The sequence below is a fragment of the Colias croceus genome, chromosome 1, assembly GCF_905220415.1.
Source record: "Colias croceus chromosome 1, ilColCroc2.1".
NCBI lineage: Eukaryota > Metazoa > Arthropoda > Insecta > Lepidoptera > Pieridae > Colias > Colias croceus.
In genome coordinates, this window is record NC_059537.1 from 7480445 (window position 1) to 7501507 (window position 21063).

Here is a 21063-nt window from a genome sequence, read left to right on the forward strand (position 1 = left end):
AATCGAGATAACTATAAGTAAATTTAAAATATTGCCTCAATGCTTTTCGTGTTCCGAATAAAACTTTTTGATGTAAATATGTGTGTTGTAATATTGTTGAATCATTTAATATATGAATCATTCAATAAAATACCCTTTAATCGTGACAAACAGTTATTTTATTCTCGCCCACAGCAGGGAACATCAGGAAAAAAACTACACTTTTGTTTTGAAGTAAAACATTTTTATTTAGATCATAAACTTTGATAAAAATAATTATATTAATAATATTTTTATGACAACTTACAAATATTCATATAAAAGAATAACGTAACATCTATTCAAATTTTAAAATTAAGTACATTTAAATCAATAACGAAAATGTGCTACCACTTTCGGTATGTATAACTAGTGTGACTATCTCCACGAGGCGGCGAGTCCGCGCCGTGCGCCGCGCCGCCCCGCGCCGCGCACATATACACCGCGCCCGCACGCTGTGCGCTTGCGATTCTCGTCAACGGGAAATAAAATAACACTACATTTATATAACAGTTGCAATCGAATATAAAAAATGTCTCAAAGCACGTATAAGTAATACTTGTCTTGAAATATATTTATGATTGAAAAATTAAAAAAAGGATTTTTAGAATCGCTCGTGAACAACGTTGTGGACGCAGCAAAAAATATAAGCTCGAGCAACTCAAACAAAGCTAACATTATGATGAATTATGACATTGTCTTAAAAAAAAGTTCAAGGCTGTTTGAAAATGTTCCGCGTTTTATAAATTCTCAGTTAAAAGCTGGGTCTGTTTGAGTGCGCGCGAGCTTGAACAAATGATAGACGACTCCGATAAACATAATCATTGCACAACGACATCGAGCGGCGCAGGCTGCGACGCCGCGAGGACACGCCCATTTAACTACCTACTACAACTGATTTACGTACTTTATTGCTACTGACGTTTGTGACTTATGACGAGATTCAGAATCACGATCTAACATCATTGTAAGTTAAAACATTAAAGCTGCACAATTTATAATAATAAGTACATAAATAAATATTACATCGATACGTATAAGTAGGTATAATATAATAATGTTAGAGTCCGCCCCGCGTATAAGGTAAATGCAGACTTTGAGCAATGCGATGCATAAAATTATAAAATTTATAGAGAGATTTAAACATTATAAACATAGTGGTTAGTCATTAACGAGTGATAAGATTATATTATTATAATAAATGATATGGAAGATATCGATGAGGCGCAGGACGAAAACAGTCACAACGCTATCGCAGCGCATCACAATAAAATTTCTCAGAAATACGTAAATAGCATAATCTTAATTATAATTCGATTTTCTACCTGCAACACGTGTGACAATAAAACAATTAAGTATAAAATACTAAACTAAATCATTAAGTACTATAAACTATGTCATAATATGGCAGTTAGTCGAACCGTCCGCACTAGGCACTTCACTTAAAATTACATCTTGGGCGACTTTGTCTGCGACCAATGTTTCAAACAAACAGAACCTGGTTCTGAATTTTGGATAGTAAATCGGTGGACAAAACTTAATATAGAATTTTGTGACATACAGAGCAACAAATATATTGTGGTATATTATTTTTAAATAAGATGATTAACAATAAGTTTAGCTTTAGTAAATGAGATTCATACAAAAATAGACTTTTAATAATATTGTCATGGCCCGAGAGTTTACTAAAGACAGAAAACTATTATGTATATAATAATATGATATATAACTCTAAGTAAATTGTACACAAACCACTCCCGTCGATGAAAATGTTAATTCTGTTCTGATGGACGACTTGTGACCACATATAAATGACTACTACATAAGCATTGTAAATTATGCAAAATGGCGGCTAAGACTCATTTAAAATTATAATTCGTTTTATTGATTCCATTTACTATTTTATTAATCAGTACCCTTTTAATTTTTAATTAGGATTCGGAATTCAGGTATTTTTGTAATTATTTTGAATAAATCACACCTTCATGTTAATCACTCTGTAATTAGATACTATGTCATTATTATTGTAATAAAATAGCCGTAGAGTTTATTTTAAAAATTAATGAATATGTATTAGTCACAGCGCCTTTAACACGGAAACAATTTGTGTTCGAACTAATTCTAACACTATACTTTACCTAAGTGCATGAATTGAGCGAGCTTATAAAGCAAACTTATCTCATAAATCTTAAAAAAGTGGATGGCATTTAATTTGACTTAACTCACTTATATTAAAAGATTAAACATAATTAATATGACAAAGATACTTTATGCATTTTACAATTTGTAGACTTTGATATATCTACAAAAACTTTTGTGACAAGAATTTCTTACTTTATCATCATGGCAAGATAAAAAGGTACCTGTTGAAACGATAACTACATAAATCTAGAATGATAACAGATGAATGGCACACACGTTTAAACTTCAACAGCAATTTATTATAATTTCTCAACAACATCATATTGATGAACATTTTTAGTCACTTACATCCGTGATATTTATATAAAATGTTTAAGCCATCACCATTATTTCTGTGTAATTTCATAAGGCACTAATAGATATATACAAGGCAGTCCCGCTTCTCCCGGGGTACAAAACGTTCAACCATTATTTGTGACATTCGTTCATTAAGATGAGTGTTATGGTGATGAACCTCTTAAAAGTAAAATTCAATCTGAGATCGACGACTTCTTGAGACAACCTTATTCTTAATAGTGAGTGAAAAACTTGGAATGTAAAAAGTACATTTTGAGTTCGCCACAAACAATTTGTGAGACTATGAGCACTTAAACCTGGCGAACGTTCACAAGAACGAAGCAATGGGATCGTTCTCGTCATCACTTGGTAGAGGTGAAGGGCGATGATTGGTCAAAAACTAGTGCTCTAAAGGCAGCTCCACGAATGTGATATCGTAAAGAGGCTCATCCTCGCTGGACCCCGCCGGCCGCACCTCCAGCAGGAACAAATCCTCGTTACAATAGTACGCCAGCATTTCATCGTCAATTTTGGCCGTAATCCTATAATTAAATACAAATGTTAATATCACGTCATTTTATATGTGTAATCTTAAAGTGTTGATCAGTAAATATTAATTATCTCGGATTTTAAATTAAATATGCATGATGATTAATAATTTTATTGATTAATATGAGGAAACTGCAAAATAACCTGTTTTGTTTTGGAGTAGTCGGGTATTTTAATTTATTACAAAGCGTAAACGGGGTCTTTGTAGGTTTAAGAAAAAAAGCAATGTGAAGTTAGTGGCGCGCCCTCTAGACAAGCGAAACCGTATTACGCGAGGCGGCCGTTTTCACAAAATGTACTTTGAGATGCCAATGAAAACCACTTACCCTTTCTTGTTCTTTCGATAAAGATTATTAATTGCCGAACTTGAAATTTTGTACTTATTCTCAATCTGAAAATGAGCAGAAAATAAAAACGATTACATTGGGCCTGTGTCTGTGAACCGAGACGTCTCGTCTTTCGAATCGATCGTTGGATCGGTAACCGGTCTAGTGGTTTTACAAGGACAGAGAGTGAGTCGCGCGGGAGCACCGCAGTGCCGAGTCGGAGCAGCCGCCGAGCGCGGGTGTTAATTACAACATGCAGTTATGATGGTCGAGTGTATTAGACGGGGTTATGAAGCGCCACATCGGTTACAGCAGCGCCACGGGCGGAGGCCCGCGCGGGGCCGCCGCCCGCGGCGCGGACGAAGCGTCTCGATTATTTTCGTTTACGTTATTATAAGTCTGAAGTCTCCTTCATAAACGAATATCGATACAACGAGAAACCGAGAGAACGATCTCTCGCTCGCTCGTGTTCTGCGGTTAGCTGACATCACCAAGGTTATTTACGTGCTCACCGCATCCGCGGCGTCCTTGATACGTAACTTTGATTTATTTACTATTGTCAATGTGACGTATCAAGTTCAATGAGAGTAAAGGGTTCGAGTTTACTTACAGCGTGCAGAAGACCCTGTGTCGTAGGTGGGACCACGTGCAGAGGCGTGTAGACGTCGTCCGTGTCCTGGCGTACATACAGCATCACGCGTTCGCTGAGAGGCGGCGTGGAGGTGCGCGCTCTTTTGCCCAATACCCCTTCAAGTTCTAAGGAATCCTTACGATCGCTATATGGCGACAGTCCACCGACGTCAGACCGATACCTTTTATGAAAAAACATTTATTAGTTATTTGTTTTAATGAATATAAAATCATATATTTAATAGTTTAATAATCGAACACTCACGCAGGTGCATCTGGTGGGAAGTGGTTGTGGAATTTAAGAGCTGGTGCCTGAGGCTTTGCAGCGTGCAATAGGAAGGGGGACGCGCCCTTAAGATGAGCTTCAGCAAGAGCGGCTTCATCATGTCCATAAAAACCCTGAATGTCCATTCCAGCCAGTTTATCGATATCCTCAGCTGGACTGAACAGTACTGGTGGTTTGGTTAAATCCGCCATTGAATAAAATTCGCTTCGTTCCGTAACTGGGTGGTATATTTCATCAAGCTTCTTTCTATTTGTTGCTGACATTTTCCTTTTTGCTGCTCTTCTTTCTTCATCTCTTGTTTTTCTTTCAGCGCCCTATAATTATTAAATGATGATTAGATGATGATGATGATGATGATAAATGATGATTAGATGATGATCAATTATTAAATGATGATGCAACGTGTTTTTGCATTTCCTTTAATAATTAAGTAGTAAGTATAGTTTTACTCGAAACATTACCTTGTCACAGAACACCTTAATTTGACAGTAGCCCCTGTGATAAACTTGCGTGTCTCTTGGGTCTTCAAAAGTGTCAATCTGAATGTGAAGTGGCAAACCCTGTAAAATAAAGACGTAATATTTAGATAATTATAAGCGTATTTGCTTTTGATTTATAAATGAAGTTTGGCATGCTAAGCGAGATTGCAATTCTCCACGCCTTTCTCTATCCATTTGGAACCATCAATCGTGTTAAATTGACTACAATGTAAGCAAATTACACAAGATATTTCACGCTAGAAATCTATTCCTGCGTCTTTACAAAACGGTTATAGTACTTATATCCATAAGGGATAATTGTAGTGAATCTACATATTATAATGAAAATATTATGCACGTGTCTGAGTCGAATCGTGTTAAAAGTTTAATTACTTCGGTTCGAGGTCATCTACGGAGCGTCACCGTTCTTTGAAGAGATAATATTTAAATTGATGGCGATCTATGTAGAGTTATTTTAGTATGATAGACAAACTTAGAGCGGAATACTCGATCCTCTTTGTAATATATTTATACGTAGATTGTTATATCTATGTATTATTAATTGAATGCGGAGGTGATATACGCTATAGTATAGATACACTATACACATTTAATGCGTTTGTAGATTGCTGTGCTTATCGGGGCGTCTCCGGCGACAACGCGGTTAGCGACCTCATGCCTTCATGTTGTCGTATTTCATGTGTCGCGTATTTAATGTGTTAAGCTTAATTAAATTTTTACTGTATTAAAACCTTATTTTAAATATAATGATAAACTTAGGGTTACGTTTAACAACTTCCCACGTTATCGAACCGAGGTAGCGTAGTTATGAATTTACCCATTACTAATTGCCCTACCATTAAAAAAACAAAGTATTTTAAGCCTCGAATAAATAGAAATATCTATTGTACTATATATTATTATATCGTTTAGAAATATAAGGAAATCACTTACCTTAACACCTTTTTGACTGCTGAAATCCGTACTCAAACACTGTACGGCAATATTTATCTGAAACGAAAAATTATTCCATTTGTACTAAAACCAAATATATAGGTATCATTATTGAAATAGAAATGAATGTAGAAAGATGATCATTCAACAATTTTATTAAGGAACAAAGCATGCTAAGCTCTCTTTTTATAATAAATACTTCATATTGACGTACAAAGGGCGAACTACAAAAAGATATGTGAAGAGATTTAAATGAAGTGTATTAAAAAATCCAATATAAGTATGTAGTAGGTTTTTCTGCAGCGAGCTGCGGGGGGCGGCGTCGTGGCTTGATGCACACTCATTACCGCGGTCTATGCAAATGACCCTTACGCGTTTTTACTCGTCGCCGACACTGCCACCGATCACTGTCAGAACACATATTATCTGTCGCAAACTACTCGCATCCGCTATGGTATTACTGAGCAATGCTAAATAATTATGGATATCGATAACCGATTATCCGCGACTAAATAATGTGGTCGGGCATAACCAATTCCAATTTTAGAGTTTTACGACTACATAATTGACCTTACGAGATACATGCATCATTTTTTTCATACGTTGACCTATTCATAATTTTATTCCTTCTTTAGAATACATATTTAAGTAGTGTATTTAATTTGTGTACAAGTATTTCTAAAGATATTACTTTGCATTTCTAAGACTCAATATTAACAAAGATACAATTAATAGATTTATATGAATAGAACAGTCATTAATAAATGCAAATTTAATGACATAGGTCATAGGATATAGAAATATATTCAATATTCAGTTTTTACATTTAAAATGTTCAATAAAGTAACACGCAGATAGGTACGTGAACGAGATAGTTTTTCGTAATTCATAAAACCAAAAAACTTTTAACATTGAATAATGCAAAATTGCGATAATAACCATAAAACGTCTGTGAACATTGTATTTTTTGCAATTAAAATTGCATTTGAGCCGTACAAGTTCTGCCTCTATTGCTTTTTGCTTCATTTGCCGTCGACCCCTAGGTATATGGTTTCAGGATTTTATTTAATTATTCTTCAATTTTGTAATTAAAAACGTGGCTTGAGTTTCGATGAAGCTCAAGAATAAATGTAATGCATAACTTTATGCAAGTATGGGCTAAGCATGCACATATTTTTGCATTAATAATATTATGCGTTTTATTTTGTTTGCCACGAAAGAAAAACAACAAATACAGAGTTTATATCGATGATTAAATTAAAATACATATTATAGATACTTTTATATAGTTGTTTTATCGTTTAGTATAGAAGCAAATTAAGATTTTCTATTTTATACTTGGGAATAAGCTTACTTTTGCGGCGCTTTCAAGGGGATTCCAATAGACGGCGATGGCATTGTGGGCGACCTCCTCTATGCAGCCCGCTAGACCGATGCTGTTCTTTGTGTCTGCAACAAAACGATAAAACTTCATAAATCATGTCTTCAGCTAACTGTGCAGTAATGGTTGTAGAGATTTCGATTAAGATATCAACGCACAATACGTCATCGACGACGGAAATTTATTTGCTGGGCGTGAATAATCACGTGAAAAGATCAATTTGCCGGCGATTACTGTTTTCATTTTAGTTTTACCTAATCTTAAAGTAGTATAAGGAGCATGCTCAAACTTTATATTAAGTGGATATGTTAAAAACGTAGGTTTTATAATGGTTATATTTTTTCCCTAATAAATTAGCATATCAATGCCCGTTTATCGGATAGTAGGTAACTAAATGTGTTTTTATTTCTCAATATTGTTTTCATTTAATCGGCTATAAAATATTCATGTATGATCTGAGCTGAAGACTCGAGTAGGTTCTCAGAGATATCAATAACGAAAGAAATAAATAGCGAACACTTAGGGTAATGCATAAATAAATAGGGTACAACAAGTTTTAATCGTAGGTGGTTTTGTAAGCTTGTAATGTATTATTTTAAGATGTAAATTGCATTTAGAGTATTGGAAGTGCATTAGTAGACAGGCGGTGGTCGTAACTGAGTAATAGTCGCGCGTCGCAGGCCGCAGCGTGGCCCGCCGCCCGGTGGCGCGTGGGCCGCTATCGGGCTGTGTGCAATCTGTGCGGGCGGCAGGCGCGCGCCCCGCTGACGTGTTTACGATCTCCGCCGCCCGCCCTCACGCACCATATTGTCTAACTATCTCTTACTTTACGTGTAAATGTCACTGCGCAAATTCACACCTACTCGCACGTGTTTAACATAATTGTTACCTACAGTTTGCATTTAAATAATGCAATTTAGTTTCGCACAAACTTTAACGTCTGTTAGTTCGATATAAGGAATGAAATTACATTTATCAGATTCGATCTAATGGTAAATTAATCTAGTGTTTACGCGTCAATGTTTGCATTTTAACTAATGAACGTGCAACTAGGTATATCTATCATTGGCCAGCGACCTTTAATACTTAATTTTAAATTAGAATGCGTATCGAAGTTAAAATAGGTATCTACTTTGCGAAACAAAGGAAATGGGATGAGTTAATCAAAAATCAGTGAGACATGACTAATGCTAAAACTTCATAAAACAAAGAAGGCGAAGCCAAGAAGCCGCTTTGCGTTGAACTGCCGGTCGACACGCGATATAAGAAGACTCAAACGCGAACGTAATCGGAGAAGTTATTGTGTAGAGGCGCAGTGCGTTGCGTCCCTCCCTCCCTCTCCTCTCGTGCCTCTCCGTAGGTAGGCACTTTCACACGCCCGCGCACAGGTGTCCGGTGTCGCCCTTGAGGCTACTCTAAAGTTCATTTTGCATTTATCATGCATCTATAACTAACACGCATTTGTGTTTTGCATTCGTCTACTAATGAATATGATGACACGACTTCGCTCGGTATGTTCGGTCCCTTATGTAAAACATAAGTTGACTTGCCCTCGCTTTGATTTAACTTAATAATTCTAAGACATTCTAAATAATATGAACGTAAAAAAACAAATCTCGACTAACATCGAGATAAAACTCTAAACCTTGACATTAAACTTGGCCCGCCGCGCAAATTAATGGCTTCCATGTTTTTATTTTCCTTGAGATTAAATTTATAGGCACTGTTTGTAGCCACGGCGTCACTCATTACGAATGCTCTAAGCCTTGCTTCAGTAATATTAGATTGTATAAAGTGTCATATATCAGCGCTGTTTACTCCAAACGACTTAACTATTAATAAGTAAGCATTCCAAAGATGACGCAATCCTATCGATTTGGCTCGGCATAGCAATTTTAAGAATATAGAGAAATATAAGAGATAGGTATAAAAATTTAATATACTTTAAGTATTTTATCTTACGACGACGACAATAATTAATAAGCACATTATTTTTACATTATTTTACTAAACTGTTTTCATACAAACAGCAAAATAAAGCGCGCGGGTGGAGGTTCTTCGCGCAATTAACATGCTAATGAACGCTCGCCGATATCATCGCAGTAATTATGTCCGCGCGCGACTATATTGTAGGCTTGTTATACCTTCGTTTCACATTTTCGACAAGACCGCAGATATCATACCATCAATTTTATTTCTATGAACAGCTTGTTCAGAAGTAATCAAAGGAACTGACTCCAAATTTTAAACGTGGTATTCCCAACAGGTGTTTCGACGACGATAGCGAGATGGAGATTTCTCACGAATTTTTATGATTTCCTGTTACTCAGTATGTAGGTATATCTCTATTATATCGTTTTATTTAGCTTCATCTCCGTAAATTAAAGCTACATTCTACTTTATCTCTAATTAAGTTAATGTAAAATGCCTCGTTATGAGAAAACGTAATCTCGAGCTACGAATGAGGGGAGGAAGGGCTAATTGTGGCGCCGGGAATTTATTTTTAGTTGGAGGATTGATAGGTCCATCGTTCGGTGTGGGCCGCGGTTGATGTGCGCGTTATTTATGCAAATGTCCTAACGACATATAATGGTGGGTAGCGGGGTGTGCGGGTGCATCTTTGCGGCTATCTGCCTGCAGCACGGTAATTAGGTCCTGCGTGCCGAGCGAGCGCCCGCGCCGCCGCCGCACGCAACCGCCGACCGCGCCATGTTTATGTGTCGCCTCGAGCTCGATTAACCATGCTTTTGTGTTGAAAATACACTTAAAAAAAAGCGATACTCATGCGCACTACCGCTTTATGTAAATCTATTTTTATTTGAAAAAGTTATTCTACGATCGCAAATAGATATCTACTTACCAGCGTCTAATATTCTTTGTTTCACCGAGTGTTGTCTTCCATGCCAAAACTGCCACGCCTTGATCTCATCTTCAGGGGATTTCTCTTCTCGGAACATAAGCATAACCACACTCTGTAACAACACACATAATTAAATTATATAAAACATATTATGCGACGTTTGTAGATAAGTAAAGTTAACTTCCCGACGTTAATATTTTTGTTAATACGTTTCCGTGATTTAATTAGGTTAAGAAACCTTTAATAAATAAGTTTTTAATTATAATGTTGTCCAAATAAATAATCTTAGGTATGCACGTTTGTATTCTGTACCTATATTCTTTGTTAAACGGACCTCGATTACCGTGGCACATTCTCAGTTATTACTTTAAGCGTCTGCTATTACGTAGTTATGTTGTACATGTTAATGTTGAATATTTTTGTGAAATAAGTAAGATGCGCCAAGATTTACTTTGAATTTTCAGCCATTTCTGTTTAATGCTATGGTACGTGAAATATGTTGTTCGAACGATTTCTATAGACACGTTAGAAAACGAAGGGAAAAAGAAGTGGCTCGCGCCAGGCGTGGTGCCAGACCGGCCTTATAGGGCTAACGACGAGAAAGCCCCTTCGAGACTGATTGATGGAACTGCACATCTCTCAACTTGCGCATGTATATTCCTCTTCGTTAGGTTAAACGGATGACAAACATTTGCCTTCTCAATTTAAATATGTATTAAAAAAATAGTTCGAATATAAGCTTAAACAATTCAGGAACAGAAAGACTACCTACTTGTTGATTTAATTACAAGTCATTAATTACCTACTAAATACTCTCTCTCTTGAAAAGCCTCTAGAGGTATATAGCTTCTAGTTTTATATGCAGCTGTGTTGACGCATAGGTACTGTACAAATTAAATGTCGTATATTATGACTGATAAAGAAATAGCTATGTTTATTTTACATCTAGAGGTCAATTAAGTACCGCAAAGTCCACGGTTACAGCGTTCGCAACGGCTATAAACACGGCGTTAACTCGTGAATCAATGAATTTATGAGTAATTTGTGTCGGCAAAACGTTTACGTTTCTATAAGCAGGACACGGGCTTTCTCCACAGATCGGCCAAAGCGTAAACTGAACGGAACCACGCATACTAATAGATAGCCCATGTATAAAATGATAACGGTGCACTCCACCTCTACCTCACCGTCACATCAATGTAATAAATATAAACATTTACTGTTTTATGAGAATTCCACTGAGACATAAGTATTTTTCGAAATACATAATGCATGTATAACTGTAAATGTGTTCTAATGGGTATATCAATAATCATAATCAAAATACAGCCACGTTAAACATTATATGTTTTATGGCGTTTATGTAGTGTTTGTATAGTTTAATGGAACTATTAGATTTCCACTGAAAACAATATGGCTTAAGTTACGTTTATATTAATGATCCATAAACATAAATAAACTAATTTAGAGGCTGTCTATTGCTAGTGGCTGCTGTTTTCGTGATTTACTATCTATTTTAAAGCCCCAATTGATATTGAATAATACGAGTAGAGTAGGCAATGTTTGACAAAGATACATTGTCTCCGAAACACTATTAACGATCGTAAAAGAAACTTATGTGCTATTTCAACAAGTATTTATTTATAAATTCCATAAGTGAATAAATAAATTCAGCTTCTTAAAAACGATCACAGTTAAAATATTATAATGCATATCAGATATTATGTGAATAATATTAGGATATAACCTATAAGTAGAGACTCATGCCGAATATATAATAAATTATTTTTTTTTAATCTATTAATATTTTGGTACATTTTTTTCAATTTATCTTGTAATTAAAAACTTTTAGCCAAATTAAAGTCAATTTCTATTATTTATTAAAACTGAATCACAATATTTTGAAGAAAAAAAATATCTTCTATACATACATATTATAATAAATCTGTAGAAGGGTCAATTCTGTACATTGAAAATATTAAAAAAAGAAATAGCAGGGGGTGTTACTGGATCGATACCAAACCCAAATATGTGATTAAAAAAATTTTTGTCTGTCTGTCTGTCTGTCTGTCTGTCTGTCTGTCTGTCTGTATGTGAAGACATCACGTGAAAACTACCGGTTCGATTTCGATGAAACTTGGTATAATTATACCTTATTATCCTGGGCGTAAAATAGGATACTTTTTATCCTGGAAAAATACGTAGAAAAAAAAATAATCTTAATTTTTCAGTTTTATCCATAGACGTTGTTCTGTAGAACCGCGAACACACGTTGCGTATTATTATAGGCCTAGCCGTATTTGGGTCCAATAGATATTTATAAGATATCATTTTCAGAGTTACTCAAAATGGAGAAAATATAAACCATCCACGCGAAGACCGACATCCGCGCGGACGGAGTCGCGGGCGGAAGCTAGTATTATATAAAATTTACATGAGCATAAAATATGGCGTGGAGTGAGTACTACCTAAATACGTAATGCACCTAATTATGACTCAATGTTTAAAAAATTACTTATTTATTATTTTTTTCCCGAACTATCTCAATAATTGATTTCCAAGTTTATGAGTATTTTTTTTCCAATAAAATATTGAAATGTTGAATGAAATAGGATATAATTAATTTAAGATAAGGTCATTTTATTAGAGAAATATTTAAACATAATATGTCTGAGATTAATATGATAGTCAGAGTTGCTAACATTATCTATATTTGATGTCAGATAGAGACGGTTAATAAAACCAAAGTTCCTATACTTAAAATTAAGGATTTTTCTCCAAGAACTCATATTGCTGTTACATTTATTACTTTTTGTTTTAAATACAACAACGCATTTCACAATAGGTTTGCCTTCTCGGACCAGTTATCTTTGCTTTCCGGAACGTCAATTAATTAATCGAGTATATCGACACTCGACCCGATTTCAGGAGCCCGAGTTCGGTTGACAATCTCAGTTATCTGATCAAGCACGCTTTCTCTCGCGCCCGCGCATGTCACATACGCCCAATTCTCTCGTACCTCTATCGGTAACATTCTGACAACCACTTCAAATCATTTCGTCACATTATTTAAATAAAAAACTATTTGTTACACATACTTATTTTACATCAGGCTTATGCAACGGTGCGCTAATCTTAATTGATACCAGAAGGGCACATTTAAAACTTTTACATCAGACTCGTTGAGAAAAGAATTTATTCACCAAAATGTTAACTAGAATATGCGCTAAGTACCTATTATGTAGGTATGTGTGACTTTTACTGTCCAGATGTTTTAATTAGTTTATAATCGATATTTGTATATCTTCCGTTACGGTTTCATGGGCAATACAAGTAGCGCGTAACGAAAAGCGGCGTAACCGCGTTATGTGAGTTCGCATCATATGCTTATCGGCGAGCTCATGTAAACAACGCGTGCAAATTCAAGTGGTTGAGTAATACTAATAGCATTATGTAGAGAAGCGTAAATCGCCGTCTCTGCTCGAGTTTGCGCGCTTTTTGTGCGTCTGGCCTGCTTCCTCGTTAGTTGCGGAGCGCCCATCCATCAGACCCTATCTACTTTATGACAATTATTTATGTTCACTGCGTAGCAAAACTATTTCGCTCACCGTTGAGCTTTATCGATAGAGCAAAAGTAATGTCCTGCCTTCTCGATACGCTATATCTGATACGGATACGTCTGTTTGTTAAGTGCGCCAGTTGTTTGTGCTAGTTGTTTTAACGCCTAGGTTATTTGCTGCAAATGTTCTCTGCATTGAATGCCGGTTTCGACATAAATTCTGAGCGGAACTGTGGGTGTAACTGCTGTGCAGTTGCCTACGGTATACGTGTCGGTATTTATTTTAAACCAAGTGATATATATCAGACTACTTTTATTCCGTTATATCTTACAGGATACAATTTCAATGATATATTAGATGATCAATGTACTGATACATATTTAAATGTGTGACAATTTAATGTTGGATATAAGCTGCAATATGCCTATACATATGACACACTATGAGTAAATTTACATGAAAATATAAAATAATTAAAACTTCTTAGTTCTTATGTAAGTTTGTATTACATGCGTACGTGCGATTGCATTATCAGAAACAGTCATTTACCGCTAAATCTCGTTTGAATCGGAGCAAATCCTGCGATCCGTCGAGCGTCAGATTAACATCCCAAGTCGCGTGTAACACTAATCTGCTTAAATGTCGAAAGGAAATGTCAGATCGTAAAGTGCAGGGCTCTAAACGTGGCGCGATACAGCTTACCACGTCTCTACCAGGCTTTCAATCACGCGTATTCAGTAGCTTTTGCAAGATACTAATGTATAGACTTTATCTCATAGACTTACTAATTAACATTTACTTATTTTTTACTTATTTATTCTTTCAATGAAACTATATAAACGTTTGTCTCGTAAATATTGGAATGTGAAATGAGACAGTTAAAGTATTATGATTCAGATCTCAGCGGAATAACTACAATAAAGGCTTAGTTCTTAGTTGCATACAGATATCTTAAGAGCACCTAATGCCGCCGATCACAGCTGCCTGCCTGCCGCCGATGCTATCAAGGATTGACGCTAAATACGCGCGCGCTGTGACAGTTCCAATATTGAAACAATGACGAACTTTGCCTTACGTAATGCCATTTGTGTCCAGCTTAACTGTCACTCAATGAAGGAATTAAAACTGAGTGAAAGTCTACGTAAATGTATGACCACACTGCTTAAAAAGATTAGATTAGAATTCTTATAATTGATTGAGGTAAACCCGAGCGTTACTATTATTTTAATTATGCTTTTACTAACTTCAGTTGTTACGTGATTATTACCGAATAGTACGTAATGTTTCGAAAGTAATAGTTATCGAGTAGTATTATGCGAACCTGAAATCGAACGTGGAAAATTCACGCTCTGTCAAGCGATGCGTCTGCTTACTGCTTGTTGCACTTTGCTTTGATAATATGATGCAACGAAAACCCCGAAGTGTGAACTTCTTTATTTCATGCGAAACTACATAACTTAGGTACTCACTTTCTTTATTATACCTTAAAAAGTTTATTAAAGATAAAACATTACCAAAATTTATTCTTTCATAATTCGGACCTCCAAATTGGCATAAGTAATGGTAGAGCGCATTACCTGCACTAAAACAAAAAACCTTCACCTGGAAGCTGGTAATTGCAATTTCATTCATCTTTCTTGACAAGATGACGTTTCCAGAAATTTCGTGGCTTTGGATTACATTCGCAAAAAATATAATAACAAAATCATATAACTCAGTTCTAAAAAAGGAGTGAAAAACTATATTATAACATATGAAGACTTTGTATGGAATAATACGTTTTATTTTTTACTGATTTCGTATTTACTACCACATGCTGTTAATTAGAACTCGACATAATATTTAATAATATGTTTATGTTTTACTTCCATTTCAATAAGAAAAAAATTGATATAGCTTCTACGTTGGCAGCTGTCTGCATGTGATCATGTCATTGTGTATGCTTAAATCTACGTTTAATAAATACAAATTTATTTGGTTAAGTCTAAGAAAAAATACCGTTACGAAAAGTTTGAATAATATTGCGTTTTATCATCATTAATGTCTCAAGGTAGTAGAAGCGGGGCAATAAGCAAAGAGGGTGCAAGGTAAATTGAGTCATCTCAACACGTGATTGATTACCGAAATGATTGGCATCATCGCGACGTGGATGCAAATTTTCGAACTTATTTATTCTCTTCGTTTGCAACGATATTTTTTTAGGTATGCCAAATACATTTTTAATTCCACGTGAGTGCGTATTGTGAGAAATATCCAGTATGGCTCATATGACAGCCCTTCACTTGTCGGAGTGAACGATTTCGGCCGAAATGTGTATCGGAAGGGACAGTAAGTAGGTATATGCTCTGAATACTGACCGTTATAATCCCTCATCAAGCATAACATGTCGAGTGTAAAAGGCATCATTAACGTTTACCGTAAAAAGGCAACCGGAGCAATCATTAAAATCGTAAAATATTGCAAAAAGAAAATAAAAACAACAACGTGTCTCGTTACTCGAGTTTCCGTTGCTACGAAAGTGAACACAATGATGTCAGTTTCGTGATAAAAACTAGAGCAAAAAGTCTCTATATAAATGAGTGAGGTATACATAAATGTTAGACTTGATACAGCTCATCACGCTTTAGATCATGAGCTTGTTTTAAATTTTAATGCCTGATTACGTTATCACTTATCTTTACGCGGTAATTTTTTTAATCTGCAGGAAATTCATTGTAGTTTATTTCCATAAATAAAAATATTTTTTAACATTAATTGTTTAAACAATACGATATACCTAAAGTATGAGGACAAATGGTAAAACATTGTTATTTTACTTCATTGCATGGCTTTCATGTTCATCTTTGTTCACATGAGAAATTAAAATTTAATGATATTGCTAAAATCGTTTAATCATAATATGAAGCGTCTTACTTGCGAGTTGCGACCCTTCAAGTGTCGTGGAATATAAAATGAGGCGACCGACTACATACACCCAAGATGATTAATTGCTACAGCTTTGTATGATTGATCGATTTTCTTTCACGGTTGCATTTCACAAAAAATGCTTCAAAAACAATCCTTTCGCCTGTACAAACGGTTCTATGGAGAACGTTTTAAAATTCAATTTGTCATATTCAATTCAAATGTTAATATGGAAGAGAAGCGTGCGAATATTTAGTGTTGATATACCTACTAAATAAACTTGTCGCAGACATAGTTGTAAATACAATGTAAGAGGTAATAAACTTTAAAGGGACCCGTAAAGGAAAAGAAGGGACGTAGTACTGGAAAAGAATATCACAAAAATAAGATTTCACCGCATGTAATTACTATCGTGCCACGCAAACTTAAAACTTAGTAAAATTTTCGCCAATCCTTTAACCGCTCTTTGTCACGCGAGCTTATTGGCGATTCGTGGGAACTTTGAATATGTTTTTTTAGATTCGTAATAATTGGCTTTATTATAGATAAAAGGTAAAATAACTAATAGTTCACATCATGTTCAAATAAGACTCGGCAAATATTATAATATACCTAAGCCTAGGTATATGTATGGCCGTATAAACATTGAATTACGAATTGCGACAAAGATAACAGATAAGGGATAAATCGTGTGATAATACGATCAAAACAGCTTACTTAAAATATTTATAATAAAATCATTATCTACAAGAAATATGCATAAGAATGTGTCGATGTTTTCGCATTGAATACGACAAGTGCTCGTTAAGGGAACACGGTGTTTGCCGCATTGGAATTATTTTATCATAATACACTATGGTTATTGTTTAAGAAAGCGATATTATCCAGGCCGGCCGCGCTCCCGGGGCGGTCATTGTGTTCCTATATGGCGAATGTCAAAAGCGTCGTCTTAATTATCAGGCGCGGCTATACAATACGGACTCGATTGCGGCCAGATAAGAGCTCTATATCTATCCGAGTATTGAATGCGCACCGGACTCGCGGCCCACTTACTGCCTAATAATAACTTCAAGCGTATGTCTCATTGTGTCTTTGATTATTCTGATCTAAGCACATTGAATCGAGATAAGTCTGAATTCGTAACTCACAAAACAAAAGAAATTGCAATCGAAGCAAACATCGGAATTATTTAGCGTAATTTATCTATTAATTGTTAAAATTACCGTGTTATAAGTAACTGTGTATTTCCCCATTTAAACAATGCTGTAGGCTATTGTGATCGGCAACTTTGAAACTAGATTAACCAGATCGAAGATGGTAGAATATCTGGTTAATCAAGAAATCTTGTAAAATTATAAAAAAAAGTTCACATAGAACGCGCAACTGATCCATTTATTATGTCATTTTCTCGGGAAGTGGAAAAAGAACAATACAGCATTAATACAGGGGATTTCCGATTTCCACGGTAAATAATAATGTATCTGGAAGATTCACCTTTGTTGTTTATAATACAAGGTCAATTTTTCTTACGAGGTATAAATAACAGACTTAAACCACACTAGATATGTCGTCTTAATTAGACCAATCAATAATTGGTACATAGTTATTGATAGTATCAAATAATAAAGCAAACTTTTATCATCGTATTTTTGATGAACTTCCTATGTATTACTTTAACGGTTAAAGTAGTTTGAAATATTTTGCAACTAACTATAAACAATGGTGCTGTTAAAATAACCGATATTTATTTAGTATTTTAATTAAATAAAATGCACATAAAATAAAAAGCCGCGGTTATGAAAGTGAATACTTGAAGGTGAACATGAAACTGTGACCGGGAGCTGCTGCAGTGAAACCGATACGAGGGGCTTGCGGTCGGGATCTCGTTGAAAACAAGTATAAACACAATAAAAACTAAGCACATCTTATTTCTAATGGAATTCAATATAAAACGCACGGAAAAATTACCTCAAACTCGTTAATTTATTCAATTATATTTTAACTGAATGATAATCAGGAAGACTGGTTTGTTGAGTGGTCATGTTTTACGGTCATTTGTGTTCTACCTCTAAAGTACGTAAGCTTTCTAAGATCCGAGAGAAGTAAACATCCGGCCTTAACCGTTAAGGGGCTAAGGCTCAATCAAATACTTACAAATCTTTCCTACTTGTATTACCATTAACATGTGTGTAATTAATACTCGAACAATGCTATATTAATGTATTTTTTATAAAAAATTACTTTATTGTGAATTATTTTAAACTAGTTACACATGCCTAAGTTTATTTTTGTGGTAAGATACGTTATAATGACTTAATTTACTAGTATCAAAAATATTCATTTGTACCTGATTAGGTACAAGTCTTGACTAGCGCTAAATCAAAACGTATAAAAAACTAAACAAATAATATTATAATGACAACAAAACTAACTGTAGATAACAATAACAACTCAATTTAGATTTAAATAATGTTTAGTTTATAGGTACTCGTTAAAATATTTTTAAAAATAATACATACCTTAACTGTTTGATTCTTCAGTGGTTTATCGGGATCGTGAACGTATTCCAACGTGATGCCATAGAACTGACCCTTATTGATATACGTTATTCGATCATCCTCTCGCCTCTGTGAACTACTGCTCGCTGTCTCTAAGTGATATTTGAATCCATACGGTGAAAACCTATGGACAAAAAAGGTGTTAACATTAGTTTATTACACGGCAATTCTAATAAACAGGATGAGAAGACAGGATACCGGTGTTATTAAGATCTAGATAGCTTTCACAACTCGCACGTTATGAAGTAGCATAGTAGGTAAAATGGCAGCGGCATTTGTTAAAATATAAAATGCACAATAAAATCTCGTTTTTAACCATTTAGAAAAAGTGCGATTTCTTCTTTAAGATAGTTATCTTCAGAGATATGCTCGACAATAAAGTTTCCATGAAGTGTAGCAATAAAAGACCGCAAAAAGTGGAAATCTTAATTGCACCGCCCGCAAGCTTGAATGCGCGTCATTACATAAAGGCGTGGATTTCCAGTTCATAGTACGCAATGGAAACTGTATTTTCTCGTGGATTCCTGCGCTTTAAATTAGCGGAAGGAAAATCCCAACAAAATTAGTTAGGATCGCGTGTCGCGCGTCGTTATAGACTACGTGCGTGAAAATCGCGACAAAATACTTAATTCGGCTCAATACGCGTGCCTCTTCGCGGTCGTCTTGTCTGCGATCTCGGTTCTCTGCCCACGCCCTCGAAGACACTCAGCGAGGAACGAATGCGATCTACATCATTATCAGTATACTTCATGCTTAAATTACGTAATACGATAAAAAGCTATAAATCGACACGAAATATTTAATCCAACCATAAATTTATCACTGGAATGTAGATAGTGAGTTCGCCACGACGTAGTTTTCGACTTGTAGTTACACCATTACTTAAAGCCTATTGAAAACAATTTGGTAAACAATTCTGCTGATGTTTGCGATTTAACCGAGCGGTTACTGATAAAAGCTGTGCAATGCAAACTCGGGCCGACATTGACGGATCGGTCTCTGCGGCGTTCGCCTATCTGATTCTCTCTCTTATTCCGAACGTAATTTCCATTTGTGACGTGGCTTTCCATTGTCATTGCTGTATTATTTCACTTAATTTTATTTTTCCTTATGGCAAATAAGTGGAAATATAATAAAAGGACACTCATAAAAATTATACCGTACATCCCAGTAGGCAGATATTTTATCACCTGAGAGTCAGCCATATTCAGTAATAAATAACATATTGTTTTCCAATGAGCTTCATTACAAATTTCAGTAGCGCAGCGACCGAAAAAATATACTTCCTGCGTGAAGACGAGAGCCTTTCATGAATAAATCAATCGGTGAGGCGCGGAAATTGATGAGGGCACAAAAAGCCTCGGAACGCAGCGACAACAAAGTACTCGCAATAAAAACGCACAATGATGCGATAAGAGTCCCGAGCGACGTCCCGCGGGGCCTTGTGTTGCGCCGCCAAATTAGATGCGCATAAATCTGACCCTCTCTTGCATTATTGTACCACTTGCTATCTCACAACTTAGGTACCTCTACAGTCTACACCGACCTCTCTTCGTAAATACTTATTTGATTTTAGAGTTTATGAACAAGTAGCCTGTACTAACGCATTTATCTTCTCTATAGTATTACTATTTCTTACATATTTAACTACTCTATTTTAGATTGCGTGTATAGAATAACGTAACGAACTGAAGTAAACTATATATTATCTTACTGTACTGAACGATTTACATATTCTTTGTGTTATTTAGGTATATACTTAAATAATGTACATTCGTAGAAATATTGTCGGATATTGTAGAGCAATCACGGTAGGTAGTGAGAAAATATGAGGAATTTAACAGCAGGGAAACTGTAATTATATGTTTTTCTCTCCCACCAACACGCAATGATGTGATATTTTGAAACTAGTTATGTTAAAAAAAGACATTTCCAAAACAACAGAGCAAATAATATAAAATGCATGTCTTAGGTAATCAACGGAATGCTCTTAGTGTAATCATTTTGCGAATATAGACAGCGTGATGTAAGGATCGCGTGCAGTCCGCAATCCTGAAACGTCAGTGTCTGATTGCACTCA

General features: G+C 35.4%; 1 protein-coding gene across 4 annotated transcripts in view; it reads right to left on the bottom strand.

Annotated features, from left to right (window-relative positions):
* Positions 1-571: 571 nt before the first annotated feature.
* LOC123698730 (protein grainyhead) overlaps positions 572-21063 on the bottom strand; it is a 99837-nt gene continuing 79345 nt past the window's right edge. For 3 of the 4 annotated variants that reach the window (XM_045654703.1, XM_045635173.1, XM_045648997.1), the window contains 9 exons: positions 18945-19107; positions 9962-10073; positions 7075-7169; positions 5721-5777; positions 4749-4847; positions 4267-4601; positions 3982-4183; positions 3372-3436; positions 572-3038 (listed from right to left, as the gene is read on the bottom strand). In XM_045654703.1, coding sequence (XP_045510659.1) covers positions 2897-3038; positions 3372-3436; positions 3982-4183; positions 4267-4601; positions 4749-4847; positions 5721-5777; positions 7075-7169; positions 9962-10073; positions 18945-19107 — 1270 coding nt within the window. In that variant the 3' untranslated portion in view covers positions 572-2896. The remainder of the gene's footprint in view (positions 3039-3371; positions 3437-3981; positions 4184-4266; positions 4602-4748; positions 4848-5720; positions 5778-7074; positions 7170-9961; positions 10074-18944; positions 19108-21063) is intronic. The other variant, XM_045655417.1, reaches the window with a different exon arrangement.